The 14,974-nt window shown below is 37.4% G+C and overlaps 1 protein-coding gene across 1 annotated transcript in view; it reads right to left on the bottom strand.

Annotated features, from left to right (window-relative positions):
* Positions 1-1,097: 1,097 nt before the first annotated feature.
* YES1 (YES proto-oncogene 1, Src family tyrosine kinase) overlaps positions 1,098-14,974 on the bottom strand; it is a 51,823-nt gene continuing 37,946 nt past the window's right edge. Inside the window, exons 3-12 of the mRNA XM_039706172.1 lie at positions 13,941-14,040; positions 13,176-13,274; positions 10,065-10,168; positions 9,720-9,869; positions 9,339-9,494; positions 8,888-9,067; positions 6,612-6,688; positions 6,129-6,282; positions 5,460-5,591; positions 1,098-4,694 (exon numbers count right to left, since the gene is read on the bottom strand). Coding sequence (XP_039562106.1) covers positions 4,486-4,694; positions 5,460-5,591; positions 6,129-6,282; positions 6,612-6,688; positions 8,888-9,067; positions 9,339-9,494; positions 9,720-9,869; positions 10,065-10,168; positions 13,176-13,274; positions 13,941-14,040 — 1,361 coding nt within the window. The 3' untranslated portion in view covers positions 1,098-4,485. The remainder of the gene's footprint in view (positions 4,695-5,459; positions 5,592-6,128; positions 6,283-6,611; positions 6,689-8,887; positions 9,068-9,338; positions 9,495-9,719; positions 9,870-10,064; positions 10,169-13,175; positions 13,275-13,940; positions 14,041-14,974) is intronic.

Here is a 14,974-nt window from a genome sequence, read left to right as displayed (position 1 = left end):
TTCATTCTTACATATTTCTGAGAGCAAAGCAATGCTTGGGACTCCCCAACTAATATGAAGCAAATGTGCTAGAAACCAGTCAGGGTGGGCTGCCCAGAGCCACCAGAGAGAACTGAAGCAGCACTTGGCATTAGCCTTGCTCCATTTCCACTGTGCACAAGGGAACAGATGCTCTTCAGTTCCCCTGCATTTCTACCTCCTTTTCAAAATATGGCAGAGACAAGAACGTATGACATCTGCCATGCCACAGCACTCAGCCTGCTTCCCTCTGCCCAGTGAAGTATGGTACCTCAGCTGCTAGCCTCCATCCTTCTATCCCACTCACCCCCTTTACCTCCTTCCCCTATGCTAACAGAGAAACAGGGAAGCTGTTTCTGTTTCTGTAGCTAACACTCCGTGTCACTAGGAAAAAGTGCCGAGAAAATAATCTGGTCCTTGAGGAAATGCTAAAGTCTGCAGCTGAGGGCGATGAAGTTTTGTGGGTTCTGCTTCCAACTCTCAACACCCTAGCAGTCTCTCACAGCTGACACCCAGCTAGCCAGGATTCTTGATTGGAACCCAAGTTTTACACTCCAGGCTGTTACATCAGAAATAGATACAACCACCTCATTTCCTTCTCCTGACTCTTCTCACCCTATCTTGGAAAGGTGTCTGTCAGAGATGTATATTTAGGGGGATGCTCCCAGCCCCACACTGACAGTCACTCTCCTGCAGTGCCTGGAAGGTCAAAGGCAGTTTTGTTCCTGTACTACAATGAGGTTGAAGTGCAAACAAGATGTGTGTCTATGAAGGTGTCTCTTTCAGACATTTGCACAGAGCCCAAGTACCTACTGCACAAGGCAATAATTATTGGGTGAATCACAGTTCTGGACTGAGGCACTTATCCACCCAGACCTGCTTCAGGTGCCCAGATCAGTTGTTCCAATCTAGCCCTACATTCCTTAAGCCAGGTGTGAGGAATTGAGTCTCCTGCTTGCAATGTACTGCTTAGCTTATGTTGAGTGCTCCTGTGGCTTAAACCCAACGTGACTTCGTAGCTCTAAGTCATGTCAGGGGAATGTTGCCACAAATACAAACATTTACAGCATCTCCACGGAAAACTTAAAAACTGAGAAGTTTATTGAACAGTTGAAAATAAATAACAAAAGTGGGGGCTCATTAAGTTTACTTTTTTATACTCATTTATACTCACTCCAGCTGCAGAAAACAAGTTTCAGAATAAGCATTAGTGTTGTAGATGAGTGTGGGTAAGACAGCATTCTGCTTTGTTTCTGCCCATCAGCAAACTGTAGAAGTCTTTCTTTAAACAAAACAAAAAAACCCCAACCAACCAAAATAACCCACCAAACTCAACAAAACCCCCTCCAATCCTTTCCAAGGCTACTTTTCAGTTGTAACGGCTACTCACAAGCCTAGTGAAATGAAAATTCAGTGGTTGCAAGGATAAGAACACATAAGGCTCTTATCATAATGCTTTATGCTAAAGTAGGAATGTACTTTTATCTAAATAGTAGGATCGTACACATGTTTATGTTTGGAAGTTTACTCAAAAACACTATGAAAATATTCTTAAAATACTACAGAGCTTGAAACAATGCACGACAGAAACAGTCTGCAGGCCTAGCATGCAGAATGGGAATCACACAGTTTGGATGGACAACAGGGAGAAGTACAGATTACCAGAAATTACATGATTGTTCTCATTAAAAATAGTAAAACATTAATTACATTACAGGAGATACTAAAAATACAGTAAACGTTGCAATTTGTAGGTTCTGTAAGAATGGTTTTAGTGCTGCGTTAGTTATTATTGAAACTCAAACAGTACTAGCTCCTTGAATTAGAGTGGCACTGCATATACATGCCAGAATCTGCACTTTGAGTCGTACTGGTCGTTGAGACAGGTAACATTCAATGAGGTTAAGATAAAACATTGGCTATCACAAGAACAAATGTATAAAATTCCCTGAAAAATTAGGCAGAAGTGAACAGTGGCTGCTAATCCCAGAGAAAGCAAGAGGGAGGATATGTGCTTGCCTTACAGCATGACAGTGACTGCCAGCTGAGAGTTTAAGTTGGACTTGCTCTCACAAGAATCCCAAGTCCATCTGTCTGTCCACCAGAGGGGTTGTTTTAAGCCCAGGCAGAATTATTCTAACCCATTTCTGCCAAGGACCTGTGAACCAGTCCAGAAAATGTCTCTGTTTTAACAGCAATAATGCACAATGAACTCACAATCCTGCATGGAAATACAACTTGCAGAGCATAAAAAGAACCTCATGAATGTTTTATTCCCGTCCTCCTCCCCTCAATGTGAAGGCAACTCTGCTTTTGTCCCCCTCCCACCTTCTCCCCTCCCCCACCTCAAATAAGCAGATGCAATCAACATGAAATTTATTTTGAACCAATTCTGCAAAACAGTTCAACAATGCCATACTTTATAAAAATACTTAGTTACATAATTAAACTTATTACTATTTATATAAAAAGTGTGAATGTGAATTTTAAACTCTGTTAGGGTAAGAACCACATCAAGGTCTTCAGGTGAAACAAATAAATTTTCATAAACATACAAACTCTTTTGGAGAAGTTTTATAATACACAACCATTTACAATGAACACGTTCATTAAGTTAGTGTTTTATTTCTTTACTATACAAGTGTTATTACAATGAACTGTTCCATTCAGTAATTAAAAATCCATACAATGCCAGTGTCATTTTTGGCATTTTTTGTTATGACTGTATTAATACATAAACTCATATGATTGTGTTATTAATTTTAAAATATTTAGAAAAATTAAAATTTAATCATATTTTTTGGGTTTTTTGAGTATTTTGTGTATGTGTTTTTTTGTTTTGTTTTTGTTTTTCTTACAGAAAGCCCTTTTAAAATTTGATAACCACAGATGTACAGTTGATGAGCAATGATGAGGGAAAATGAAAAATGATGGCACTGTTCCTACAAAGATCTGTTTGGTAGTTGGATTCAATGTAGTGTAAACCCATGAATGTTAAGTTTAGTACCAGAACTATATTACCAGCTTTTCTGAATTCATTTGTTGGATAGCTTTACAATGATAATATGAATTCCAAGCTAGTAACTAAGTAAAGAGTGTTTCAAAATTAAAGTATATAAGCTTGATCAGAAATTCAAGAACCTCATGCAAATTGTTGAGTAAAAGACTTGATGTTATTGCTTGATATGTCAGTAGCCAAAGAAAATAAATCTAAATGTAGTGTCAGCTGGGCTGAATACCAGCAAATTTTATTACTTGGACAATATTAAATATATTTTATCCCTTTATTTTTTAAACTTTCACATTTTCTTTCATTTATTTTTAGTTAAATAATTCTGTAGGAAGGGCAGAAGTGGGAAGAGCAACTGTGTGTGTGCCTTAATAGCCAAGAAAAGCAAAAGTGCAATCAAATCCCTGAACTAGTGACTAGCCACAGATAGCACTTGTGGCACCCACCCTTGTTAACACTCACAAGCCACATACAACAGTACCAAACCTGTCTCTGAAAAAGGATTAAAAGGTGGCCATTTACCAGCTTCAGTCTTGCTTTCCTGGTGAACTTTGTAACTTTGTTCAGGTAGTCTTCCCATACAAAAGCTCACTGTTCCACTGGAGCTTAAAAGATTAAAGGCTTTCCCCCCGTGATTGTATTACATAGCTTCAAGTTCAAATATCATCATACTTTATCAACACAATTTTATAAAATATTACCTCATTTTCTAGTTACCTTCATTATTCTTAATTAGCTATGCAGAAAGAAAAAAGGAAAAATCTCTCATGCTACTTTCCAGTTATATTAACACAAGTATTAACACAGTGCATTATGCTCTCTAATCTCATATTGAGGTCTACCATTTAGATCAAGTTTCTCATTCACTGTTCCAATTTCTCCTTTTACCTGCCTACCCTAATTAAGTCCATGAAAGTGGAAGCTTAAAGATGAGACTACAAGTCAAATACAGTTGTACCATCTTTTGTTTTGCGGGGGTGGGGACACACACATGTAGTTTTAAACACAGGGAGTTTTACTGAACTGGAATAGAACTGTTGGTCCCACAAAGTTCTTCTGCTTTAAAAAGGCCTTACCCCAAGATCACTAATTCCAGACAATTCCCTCATTAGTAGAATGATAAGCAAATACTGGGAGAATAAAGGATTTGAAACATTGGTTTTTCTGCTATTGTTCACACCAACACTCATTTTTTCTGCCCCGTATTTTCAGTAAGCTTCCTTTGGACCCTGAAAATAAGTTGGGAAAGAGGAAAAAATAAAAATTATGTCATTGGTAAATCAGAGTATAACACTTTAAAAGTGGTTTTGTGCAACTGCATTATGAAATTCCAGTTTGCCATTAAGAGCATGCAAAGTAGCGAAGATTTTCTTTCCTGTGATTCCTTAGAGACTTCAGGAATTCTTTGCAAGTCTTTTACATTTGGCAGATTTGTGCATGTTATATAGACTGTTGGCTTATAAATTGTCTCCAGGCTGGTACTGTGGTTCTGTAGCAGTAAAGTAGTCCTCCAAGAAAGACTGTATATACTCAAATGTTGGTCTCTCATCAGGGTCCTTCTTCCAACACAGTTTCATTAACTCGTGGAGGGACTCTGGGCAGCCTTGTGGACAAGGCATCCTGTACCCACGTTCCACTTGTTCCAGAACTTCTCGATTCACCATTCCTAAAAGGAAAGCATATTAGCTCTGAATGATATTATGCAAAGAACAGTTTTCCAAAGTTTTCCAAGAACCTCTGCAGCTGCAATGCATGTGGTTCTACCAGGACAGAATTTTTAATGAACATGCTTTATAGTGGATGAATTTTTTACATTTTGCATTAAATACACTTTTTGAAAATTATTTCAGTACACTGGTAATTTCTCAACAAGTCCTTTCCCCTTTCTCCCTTTCCCATTGCCTTGGACCTGTCCTTTCAGAGCGGAGACTCAAGCCCAAACAGCTTCTCACTGCCTTAGGTTCCACTCAAGGACCACTTAATTTGAAATTAGGCCAAGAAAAAGGCTTTATATCCCTAACAGAACTGCACTGCACATTCCAGATCCATCAAAATATTTGCTGAAAAATGTTTAGTTTCAAAAACTGGTTCAGCAGGTTCAGTGTAGTGATGCTCTCTGCAGTCTGGGAAAATGTCAAAAGTAGAAATATCAGGAAGAGACAGATAGAAAACATAAGGATACCCACTAATCTGAAATTAACTCAGTCACGTTTAGAAGTGCTATTATCTTAAAACATTTTTAAATATACAATATTTAATCTGAAAATAAACCAAAGTATCTTTGTGAACAAAGGAACCAGTGAGGTGTGACTAAGTTTTTGTCTCTGCTTGTCAACTGTGGGCTCTGAATGAAGGGAAAAAGTACAAAAGGTAACTTGAGAGGCAGAGAATACAACAAAGAAAACAAAAATCTATTTAATCGCCCTGTTACCTGGATATGGCACTCTTCCCTTAGTTACCAGCTCTGTCAGTAGAATTCCAAATGACCACACATCTGACTTGATTGTAAACCGACCATACAACGCTGCTTCTGGAGCGGTCCATTTAATTGGAAATTTAGCTCCTACAAACATTGGAAAGACAGATTCTCAATTTTCCCTTGCTAATCCACAATTTGCTTTCACTTCAAAATATTTTGAAAAGAATAATACACTAAAAATATTTTTATACTTTGCTTTATTGATAAAATTCAAGGTGGTATACTATTTTAATATTTCTCAAATTAGGACAGCAATTATTGGCTACAATATACGTAAGCACTAAAGACATCTGAGTCTTACTTATACGCTTCAAAAAGTGAAACTGATGAACTGCTTCTCTGGAATCTCATCTGTCTTCAAACTGTAGCATGTTTTATCCCCCAAAAATAATTAAAAGTGCTTTTTGAAAACACAAACAAACTGCCACATAACTTTGAACAAAGGAAGTTTACTAGGATTACATTTAGGTGAGGGGCTCACCTAAACAGAGCTGTGAAAGCACACTTCCATGCATGATCTTTATCCATTAACACAGAACACACAGGCATGTTCTGCTAAATGTAATACTTCTAAGCAACTGAAAGGCAGCTGGTCTTATTAAATAAATTAACTGGCCTTACCTTGTCTTGCAGTGTACTCATTGTCCTCTATTAATCTTGCTAAACCAAAATCTGCTATTTTACACACAAGATTGTCTCCTACAAGAATGTTAGCTGCCCGGAGGTCCCTGTGGATGTAGTTCATTCTTTCAATGTAAGCCATGCCATCCGCAATCTCAAAAAGAAAAATGTTATAAAAGCTTATTTTTCATGACTATAGACATTTCTCCCAAGCATTAAGCTGCACCCCCTTATTTTAGCCCCATTCCCATTGTGTAAGTATAGGAATTACAGCATAGCAACCAAGAGCTTGGCACTGATTAGCGTGTCTGGCTGTTCAGTACCTGCTAATTGCAAACCACACTGTTTCCTTTCTGACAAATTACAAACCCACAATAGAAGGTGTAACACAGAGCAGCATACAACATCCAAAGCATTTGATATTTATGTTTAGTTGATATGTGATAACTCTTCTCTAAGCACAAAATACAGTTTTTTTGGTACCTGAGCAGCCATGTCGACCAGCTGTGGGAGTTTTAAGTATTTCCCTTCCCCTTCTTTAAGGAAGTCTAGCAAGCTGCCTGTAAAACATAACATATTTTAGGGAAAAAAGGGAAAAACCAAAAACATTAACTTGACCTGAAAAACACAAATGAGATTTTCTTCTTAAACATTACAATTGACATATTTATCTCATGAAATCTGTATTTGAAAATCCATAATTTACTAGGATATGTGACCCAATGATCATGCCCATAGTTACCTGTGCACTGGTAACTAGTTAGTGCAATTCTATCCAAGTGGTTTGGAATCCACTTCAATGATGCAAATAACTAAATAATAACAAAACAGACTACTGTTTCTGGCAATACACTGGAATTTTCCCAGTGTTGTTGGTATCAGTGCTCCTCCTAGCTGGACTTTCTTCTCTTGTGAGATTTATAATTACAGAACAAAAAAACCTCTATCCCTTACATTTTTTTGCCAGCTCAAATAATGTATTAGAGAAATTATTCTGAAATTACTGCTTTTATTTTGTTGCTTTTTCTTTCTTACAGGGAAAACGATCTTCCATTCTTTACAATACCTTATTTTCTCCCATTTATATAATGCAATTGTACCCAGAACATTACACTGAGCAGTATCTGAAATCAGTTCCAAGGACCTGAGCTTCTGTTAAGATTCCAATCTCTACTTGTGCAGAAAAGCTTTGTCTCTACATAAGGTTTCCCTACAGGTGGCATTATGTCACATGAAGTAAGAATAGGACCTCTTTCCTAAGAAACTGGTGAAGACTGGTAACTAATCACTCTTGTCACCATCCAAATTACAGTAACAAAATTACAAATGTGGCCAAGGTGGAGAAAGAAATTACTTGACTGCATATCCTGAAGTGGATTCATAGCAGTTCACAGCAGTAACTCTCAATTAGATTTCTCCAACATAACTTTAGTGACTTGCTGTATTTTTGCACAGTGAAAGTAAAAATGTGGCACGCCAGACCCACACTGCTGCTGCTGTTTGCTGTGTGTGTTTGCACTGACATTGGCTCATGAGATCAAAGGACAGAAGAGGAGCAAAGATTTCACACTGATTTCTAGTAACCTGTCCACACTGTAAAAAACATTTGGATACTTTGCAGTTTGTACCTACTTCTTTTCCTTGTGCAAGAGGAAATAAAAATAAATAGTTCTAGTAGCTTAGAACAAGGAAATTCTATGGGTTTTGTAACATGAGAATTTTGTCAAAGGAAAGCTATAAAGAGAAGCTTCCAAAAGCCCTCTGAATTCATAATTTATACAAATTACAATTCTGCTTTTGCAAGGTAACCAGTTCTGGTAGTGAACTTTGCTTTTCTTTAGGCAGTTATAAATACTTTTTTCCTTACTGCCTTGCTGAAATCTGCTTTCTTAACAATGAAAACTGACTTTGCATAGCTGTCTAGTATTATTTAGGAACAAAAATGCAGAAGTTTTTACATTTCCTGTTCATTTTTATCTTTTTGATCTTGTACAACCCTTTAAAAAAACCCATACAAACCCAAGAAAAAAAGTAAACCCATACATTTGTAGTGCAGTACTGAACATAACTAGTCACTCCCTTGCTTCTGCATCTTATGAGGATAGCAAAATTTCTCCATGAGTTCAACACAAGTCTGCATTTTACAAAAAATGCAAGAATTGATTTGGAAATCTGCTGCTTCTTAACAGTCATATGCTTATGATGTTTATTTCTACATTCTGCCTAAATCTCTAAATCTCTGTTTCAGCAGCAGGGGGAGGGAGAAATGACATAGAGCAAAGGAAGAAGGATCAAAGACTGAAAACAAGGGGATAAAGGAGGGAGTCTGAAAAAAAAAAAAAGCTCAACCTTTTTAAAATTATTACACTGCTGGGAAAGAAACACTAAAAAACCCAAAGCTCAACCTGTTTTGTTGTTAGCAACAACAGGCAGGCATAATATCATAATAATACTCCCAGCTATGTCGTTCCATTTAAATGTGATGGACAGTACACACTAAAAATGAGGAGAAAAAACCCTGCAGCCTTGTACTTGGAAGATTAGAAAGGGTGACACAGATGTGCAAAAGAATCATGCCTCTGCCCATAATCTAAATCAGAACTGCTCCAACTAGGTCAAGCGTCGCTCATTTTAATTTAATCAAAATTAACAATTATACTCCAGTTAGCTTATACGTAACATTAATTAAACATCTGATTTGTTGCTGAGGTCTTAAATAACCTTTTAAATGTAGTATTTCTAACTATTCTGTCCCACACCTTTTGTCATGAATTCAGTGACAATGTAGATTGGTTCCTCAGAAACGACTGCGTACAGCGGAACGAGCTTGTCGTGTCGTAGTTTCTTCATGATCTGAGCCTCCTGCAGGAAAGCTTCTGGCATCATTGTACCAGGTTTTAGTGTCTTGATTGCTACTTTTGTGGTTCCATTCCACGTTCCTAGAGAAACAGATCAGGTTTTATTCCCCACTGTAATACTGAAGACATTTTCTGCGGAAACTTTTTTGCTTCTGTTTTCTTAGGTAACAGAATAATTATAAACTAGAACTATACTGAATATTAATTTTACCATTACATGCATGATCACAACTGGTATTTTTCCCCTTCATTTCTCTATAATATTATCTCTTCAGATCCTGATACCAATTTACTTAAAATACTATTAAAACATTCACAGGAATAAGTGAAATGTGTCACATTAAGTTCTTACCCATCCACACTTCACCAAAACATCCTTGGCCCAACTTAACTTCCAGCCTCAAAGATTCTCTAGGAATTTCCCAAGCATCTTTTGCTAGTCCCTGTGTTTGTGGTTTCACAGTGGGACACACAGTTGTTAGCTTATGACACAGCCCATCGGCATGCTCTAGAAAACAGAAAAAATAGTCCAACAGCTTCACAGTTAAGCAAGGGTAACACTGTAACAAAAGTTAACTTCTTAATCTTGATAAAAACCAACTAGTCCATTTACTTTTTGTTGAAATCAGAAAGAAATTTTATAGTTGTGAATTTTAAGAATAAGCTATGGAAGCAGTTCTTCTTCCTCACAGTAGGCACAGGCTGACATTGGGACACTGGAACTTGGGCTTACCTCTGTAGTGTTTCACCAGTTTCTGCAGAGATTCAAATTGTGCTCTGGTTGTGATATAGTATCCACCATTGTCAAGTTTCCTGATTTTGTAGTGTTTTACATTATCACCTCTGACTTCATCCCAGTCACGTATAGAAAGGGAATAAGCACCTAGGAAAAAAGTCACATCTGGTTCTTCATCAAACTATAAAAAAGTATTTAACGTTATCTCCCAAGTGTCATGGCACACATATATGATGTGCACATTCATTTGTATCATGGGACAGGCATAAAAATGTTCACCTTGGGGAACACAGGGGAGAGCAGGGAATGGGAGAGAGAAGAGATACATAGACACGTACATACCTTTAGTGGTTTCACTCTCTCTTACTAAGAAAATACCACGCTGGTTCCCAGGATTTAAAAGTAGCCTTTCTGCATCCTTCCTGCCCATCTTACCAAAATACCACCTAGAAAATTTAAAAGGAAATGTTAAATAAAAGCTTCCTATGCTTTGCTACTCATATAAGCAAATGATTTAGAAATCTCAAGCACTGACTGGACTACTAATACTCCAAAACAGTTGCTGGGCTATAAGTATCCCAAAGCAGCTACAGATCAACAAAAGCAATGACATCCATATAGACAAAAGATTAAGGTGACCTATTTCTGTATGAGTCTCATTTCTGTTATTTACAAAATACATGTAAAGAGGCCTGTATCTGCAAACACTGTGGTTTTCTGCTGGTTTAACAATGGACATTGTTAAACCAGTTAACTGTTCTTAACATTGAAAGGAACACCCTCCTCAGGCTAAGTTTCAGGCCAAGATGAATCAGATTACACACTTTGGTAGCACATTCAAAACTTTAGCAGCTGAAATTCCCTTCTTTAAAAAGTTTTGGCTTTATGTTAGAAAACAATATTTAATGCAAAGTGAGTGTGTATAAATATCATTGGATGACAGGTTCATTCAGGTTGGAAGGACTCTTGGAGTTCTGTGGTCCAGCCTCCTGCTGCAGGCAGGGTCAGCAGTGACATCACACCTAATTGTTCAGGATGTAGTCTACTTCAGGCTTGAAAACCCTGAAGGACAGACCACCAACCTGGGCAACCTGTACCCCTTCCTGGCTGTCCTCAGGATCAAAAGGTTTCTTATATTCAGCTGGAAACTCTCCTGTTCCAATTTCTGCTGCCTCCCATCTTTCTCTACCTCAGTAGAGACAGCACTTTCCTATTGATCAGTTAGGAACAACCCTACGGTAGGGTCATTTACTTCTCTGTGATTAACATTCCAAATTGCAGAATCATTCTGATACCAAAGAGAACACAGATGTTTTAAAAGACTTGCATTTTTTCTTGCCTTCAGCTCTTTCAAAAAAGGAGTTTTTCCTCTACACTCACACAGTGTGCTCATCCTGGTGAGTAGCCTGCACATAGTGCTGTTCTGAGCCAGTGATAATTTTAAGATCCATCTTCATATGAATCCCCAGACTTTGGAATATGACTTATTTCTAACTACATTTTATTTTTGTTAGATGCTTCAGAAGTTACAAAGTGATGTAAAGTGCAAATTTCAAACATTTTTGTCTGTCACTATCTTATCGACAAGTTAATTTGGCTTCATGAGTGATGGGAAAAGCAGTACTGGGAACTGCTGCAAAACAATGGCTTTGTGGGTGAAACATTTTCTGGGGAAAAAATGCAGATAAAGAGGGATCACTTTGTTGGCCACAAACAGAATGGCCTGTGCAATCACATGGGAATTTGAAACTTATTCTTCCATTTTGTTGTATTTATTTGCAGTTTGAGGGTTGAAAGAGATGTGCAAAGTTAGAAATGGATATGAGAGTAAACACACAGGAGACATTTGGATGTAACCTAAAATCTTACAGAAGCAAACTTGAATCCTAGTTCATAACTTCACATAAAAATGCCTCTTCCCCAGACTACAACAATTTACAAACTATATTATAAAGTGCTGTTATATTTCACTACCTATAAAATACCAGTAGGGTTGAATTGCTTTCTTTTTTAGAGACAATTAAATATTTATATTATGGTGTCATTAAAAAAAGCACATGAACAATATGGATCCTGTCATGAGCAGTTTCTGCTATAAATGCCTCCAGGATTAGAAAAGGCCACAGACAAAATTTTAGCAACTTGGGGTTCTATATGGCAATTGCACTTATATATCTAATTGCAGTCACTACAGAAAATCTACAAACTCTGTCAAAGCACAGGGCTAAGAAACTTTAAGCAAATGAACTGTATTCCAAATGCTGTGGGGATATTTGATATAATTAATACTGGTTCTTTAAAATAAACAGTTTTTAAAAGCTTCCTCATTCATCACCCTTTACTCTCACCTCTAGTCATCATATAAACCTATGACAAATCCCACCACTTTGTTCTAGCCAGTGTTTAGGAGCCATAATTTCTTTGTAAGGGCTATCATTTCCATTTTACCACCACTGCAGGTGTAATGACATAAGACTTTATGACATAGTTTCAAGAAAAAAGAAATATTTGACTTTTTTCCCCCCAAAATAAACAAAAGTTAATACTTTCAAAACCAGATTAAACTCAAGGCTGTAAAATAACAGAGCATCTTTGAGGCAATAATTTTTTGATAGCAAAGAGCCAAGTGAGAGCAGCAGCAGCAACATGTTAAAGTCTCAGCTTGATATTCAGGAAACATCTTGAAAATCAGGCACTTTTCCCAGACATGCAGTAGCAAACAGAGAAGTGCACAGATCACATATCAGTGAACTGCTGATTGGCAGTATCATGCCTGTATATTGAAACAAGAGCTGTGCAATTTTACATTTCTAGTACAACAAACACAATCCCTTGGAACAAGGATAATCAAAACTATTCCAACCTACAGGTTCCACAGTCATTGTATGTGACTGTCTAAGCACTCCAGGATGTTAGGAAATAAATGTAGGAAGTACTGGTACACAAAGCAGTATAATTTTCCAAATTCATAGCAGTCATTAGCATATCTAACAATTTTGTCATCAAAATGTTATTACAGATTAATAGATTAAAAATAATTGTGCACACAAATGCTTTTTTAGAATGTAAGATTAGGTAATACCAAGTATATAGCTGATCTTGATTCAGGGTTTGGCAAGCAAAAATAGGGATAAAGCCCTAGAGTTGATGGTGTGTGAACTCTTTACTAAAACTCATAAATTTTTGCTTTATATGATACACAAGGCATGCCATCCAGTTTTTATCATTACTGAATTCTCCCATCCTTTCTCCTTTAACCCTGCATGTAGCAAGCAGGGTGTCCACCTCATGCTTACTAATAATTACACCTTTGACATAATCCAAGTAGCATTGCTATCCTTTCATTAATAGTATTCTTCTACTTTACCCTTATAGGTTACATATAATCAATTTAAAAACCAATATCACCACAGGGTAGGAAGTGTGTACAATTGACAGGATACAGTGTCTTACTCTTCTGCTTGAATGGAGTCTGCAGGAGCTACATAATTGCTTGGGATGTAGCCTGTCTTTCCCGTAGCAATGGATCTTGCTTCCCACCAGTCTCCTTCCCTGCAATGAAACATCATTACCTCTTTCACATATAAACAAAACACATAATTCCGTAGCACCTGTAATGTACTCACATCAGAAAGGCAGGTAAATTTAGGTAACGTGTTATTTTACTTATGAGGGCATCTCAAATAGTTTGTGCTGCACCTACGTACATTTCCTGTTGTGAACAACATAAATGTCTCTTAGTGGAATTTTATATTTTAAAGATTTGGGACCTTTTTTTTTGTGTAAAACCAAAATGCTTTACGGCAGAGATGTGTCAGTAAACTTCTGAGTTGTCTAGTCTTCATCTGCCTCTCCAGATGAGAGAGTAACTCCAGGTGCAGAGTCTGGGATGGAGCAGTATCTGTCCCCACCTTTGCTGCCCCAAAGGGGGTAGCTGGACCTTGCTGGAGCAGAGAGGGGAAGGAAGTCAACCAAGTGAGAAGCAGCTTGGGGTTACCACAGTTGCTACAATCTGCACCCAAACGCTGATCTCAACCTGACAAATTATTCTGTTAGTGGTATTACATATTTTAATCCCATTGAATATTGTTGAATATTGAAATTATTTAAAAAAAAATTAATTACCCTTCACTAAAATAGGATACATGGATTTCCAAAAGAACTAAGGATCTAATTATTCCAAACAACCCAGTAAGGTCTATAAATGAGAACACTTACGTGTTATTTATTATCTGGAACCGTTCACCTTTCTTAAATGAAAGGTCATCTGTAGTTCTAGCTTCATAATCATATAAGGCCACAAATACAGTAACACCACCTTAGGAAAAAGAAAAAAAAAAATCACATATGATTCAGCAGTAATGTTGCAACACTTGATTTAAGGACTTGTCCATGAGATAAGAAATCAGTTTTGATTTGGAAGCAACTAAACACTCTGGGTTGCATCTCATTTTGCAAGACAGATCAATAACCTGCTAATTTCTTAGAACAGATCTATGCCTATAAACAGACATTCTGAAAATATGCTTCCACACCACAAAAGGCCAGTAGACACATCTCTGGATCTACATTAATAATTACAGCACTTATATACAGAAACCTGCATGACGCATCATTAGTAAAAAAATCCAAACCCATAGCTTCTTTATTAAGCTTGCTTCTTGTTAAGAAATGCAATTCTGGAAGAACCTACACCACCACAACAGTGAACCATCAGCCACTAATTTTCACAGAAGTGAAAGTTCCTGCTGCACTTAGCTATAAATAACTGATGTATTCCCAAATTTTTGAGGTTACACATCAAGAACTACCCAAGGAATTGAACCAGAAATTATTCTCTTGGGGACAAAGACATTCCTCTGCTTTAGCACTGATGATTTTTTTGATGCCACCAAGTATCCCCACCTGTAAAGCAGACACTTGCTGAGGATGATCCATCAGTGCATTACTCCAGAGAACAAGGATCAAGACAGGTCACATGAGGAACAGCTGCACTCCACCAACCCTAAGGAATCCGCTTTCCCATCCCACTTCTGGTACAGTGCACGCTGTTGAACATGTCCCCCAAATAGGACAGACAGAGAGGTGGATGGTAGGAAGGCTTCTGAACTTACCAACAGAAAACATTTTTCTATACTTCAAAGAACTAATCTATAAAACTGGGAAGACGGAAGAGAGGAAGAGGGAAAGGAGAAAAGGCTGTTTGAAATGTACAAGCTACTAGCAAAAATAAAGAACTGTGTACCATAATC

The sequence above is a fragment of the Passer montanus genome, unplaced genomic scaffold (genome assembly GCF_014805655.1).
Source record: "Passer montanus isolate IOZ18808 unplaced genomic scaffold, ASM1480565v1 scaffold19, whole genome shotgun sequence".
NCBI classification, from domain to species: Eukaryota; Metazoa; Chordata; class Aves; order Passeriformes; family Passeridae; genus Passer; species Passer montanus.
Note: the sequence above shows the minus strand (reverse complement) of the source record. Positions and strands in the feature narration are given on the sequence as shown.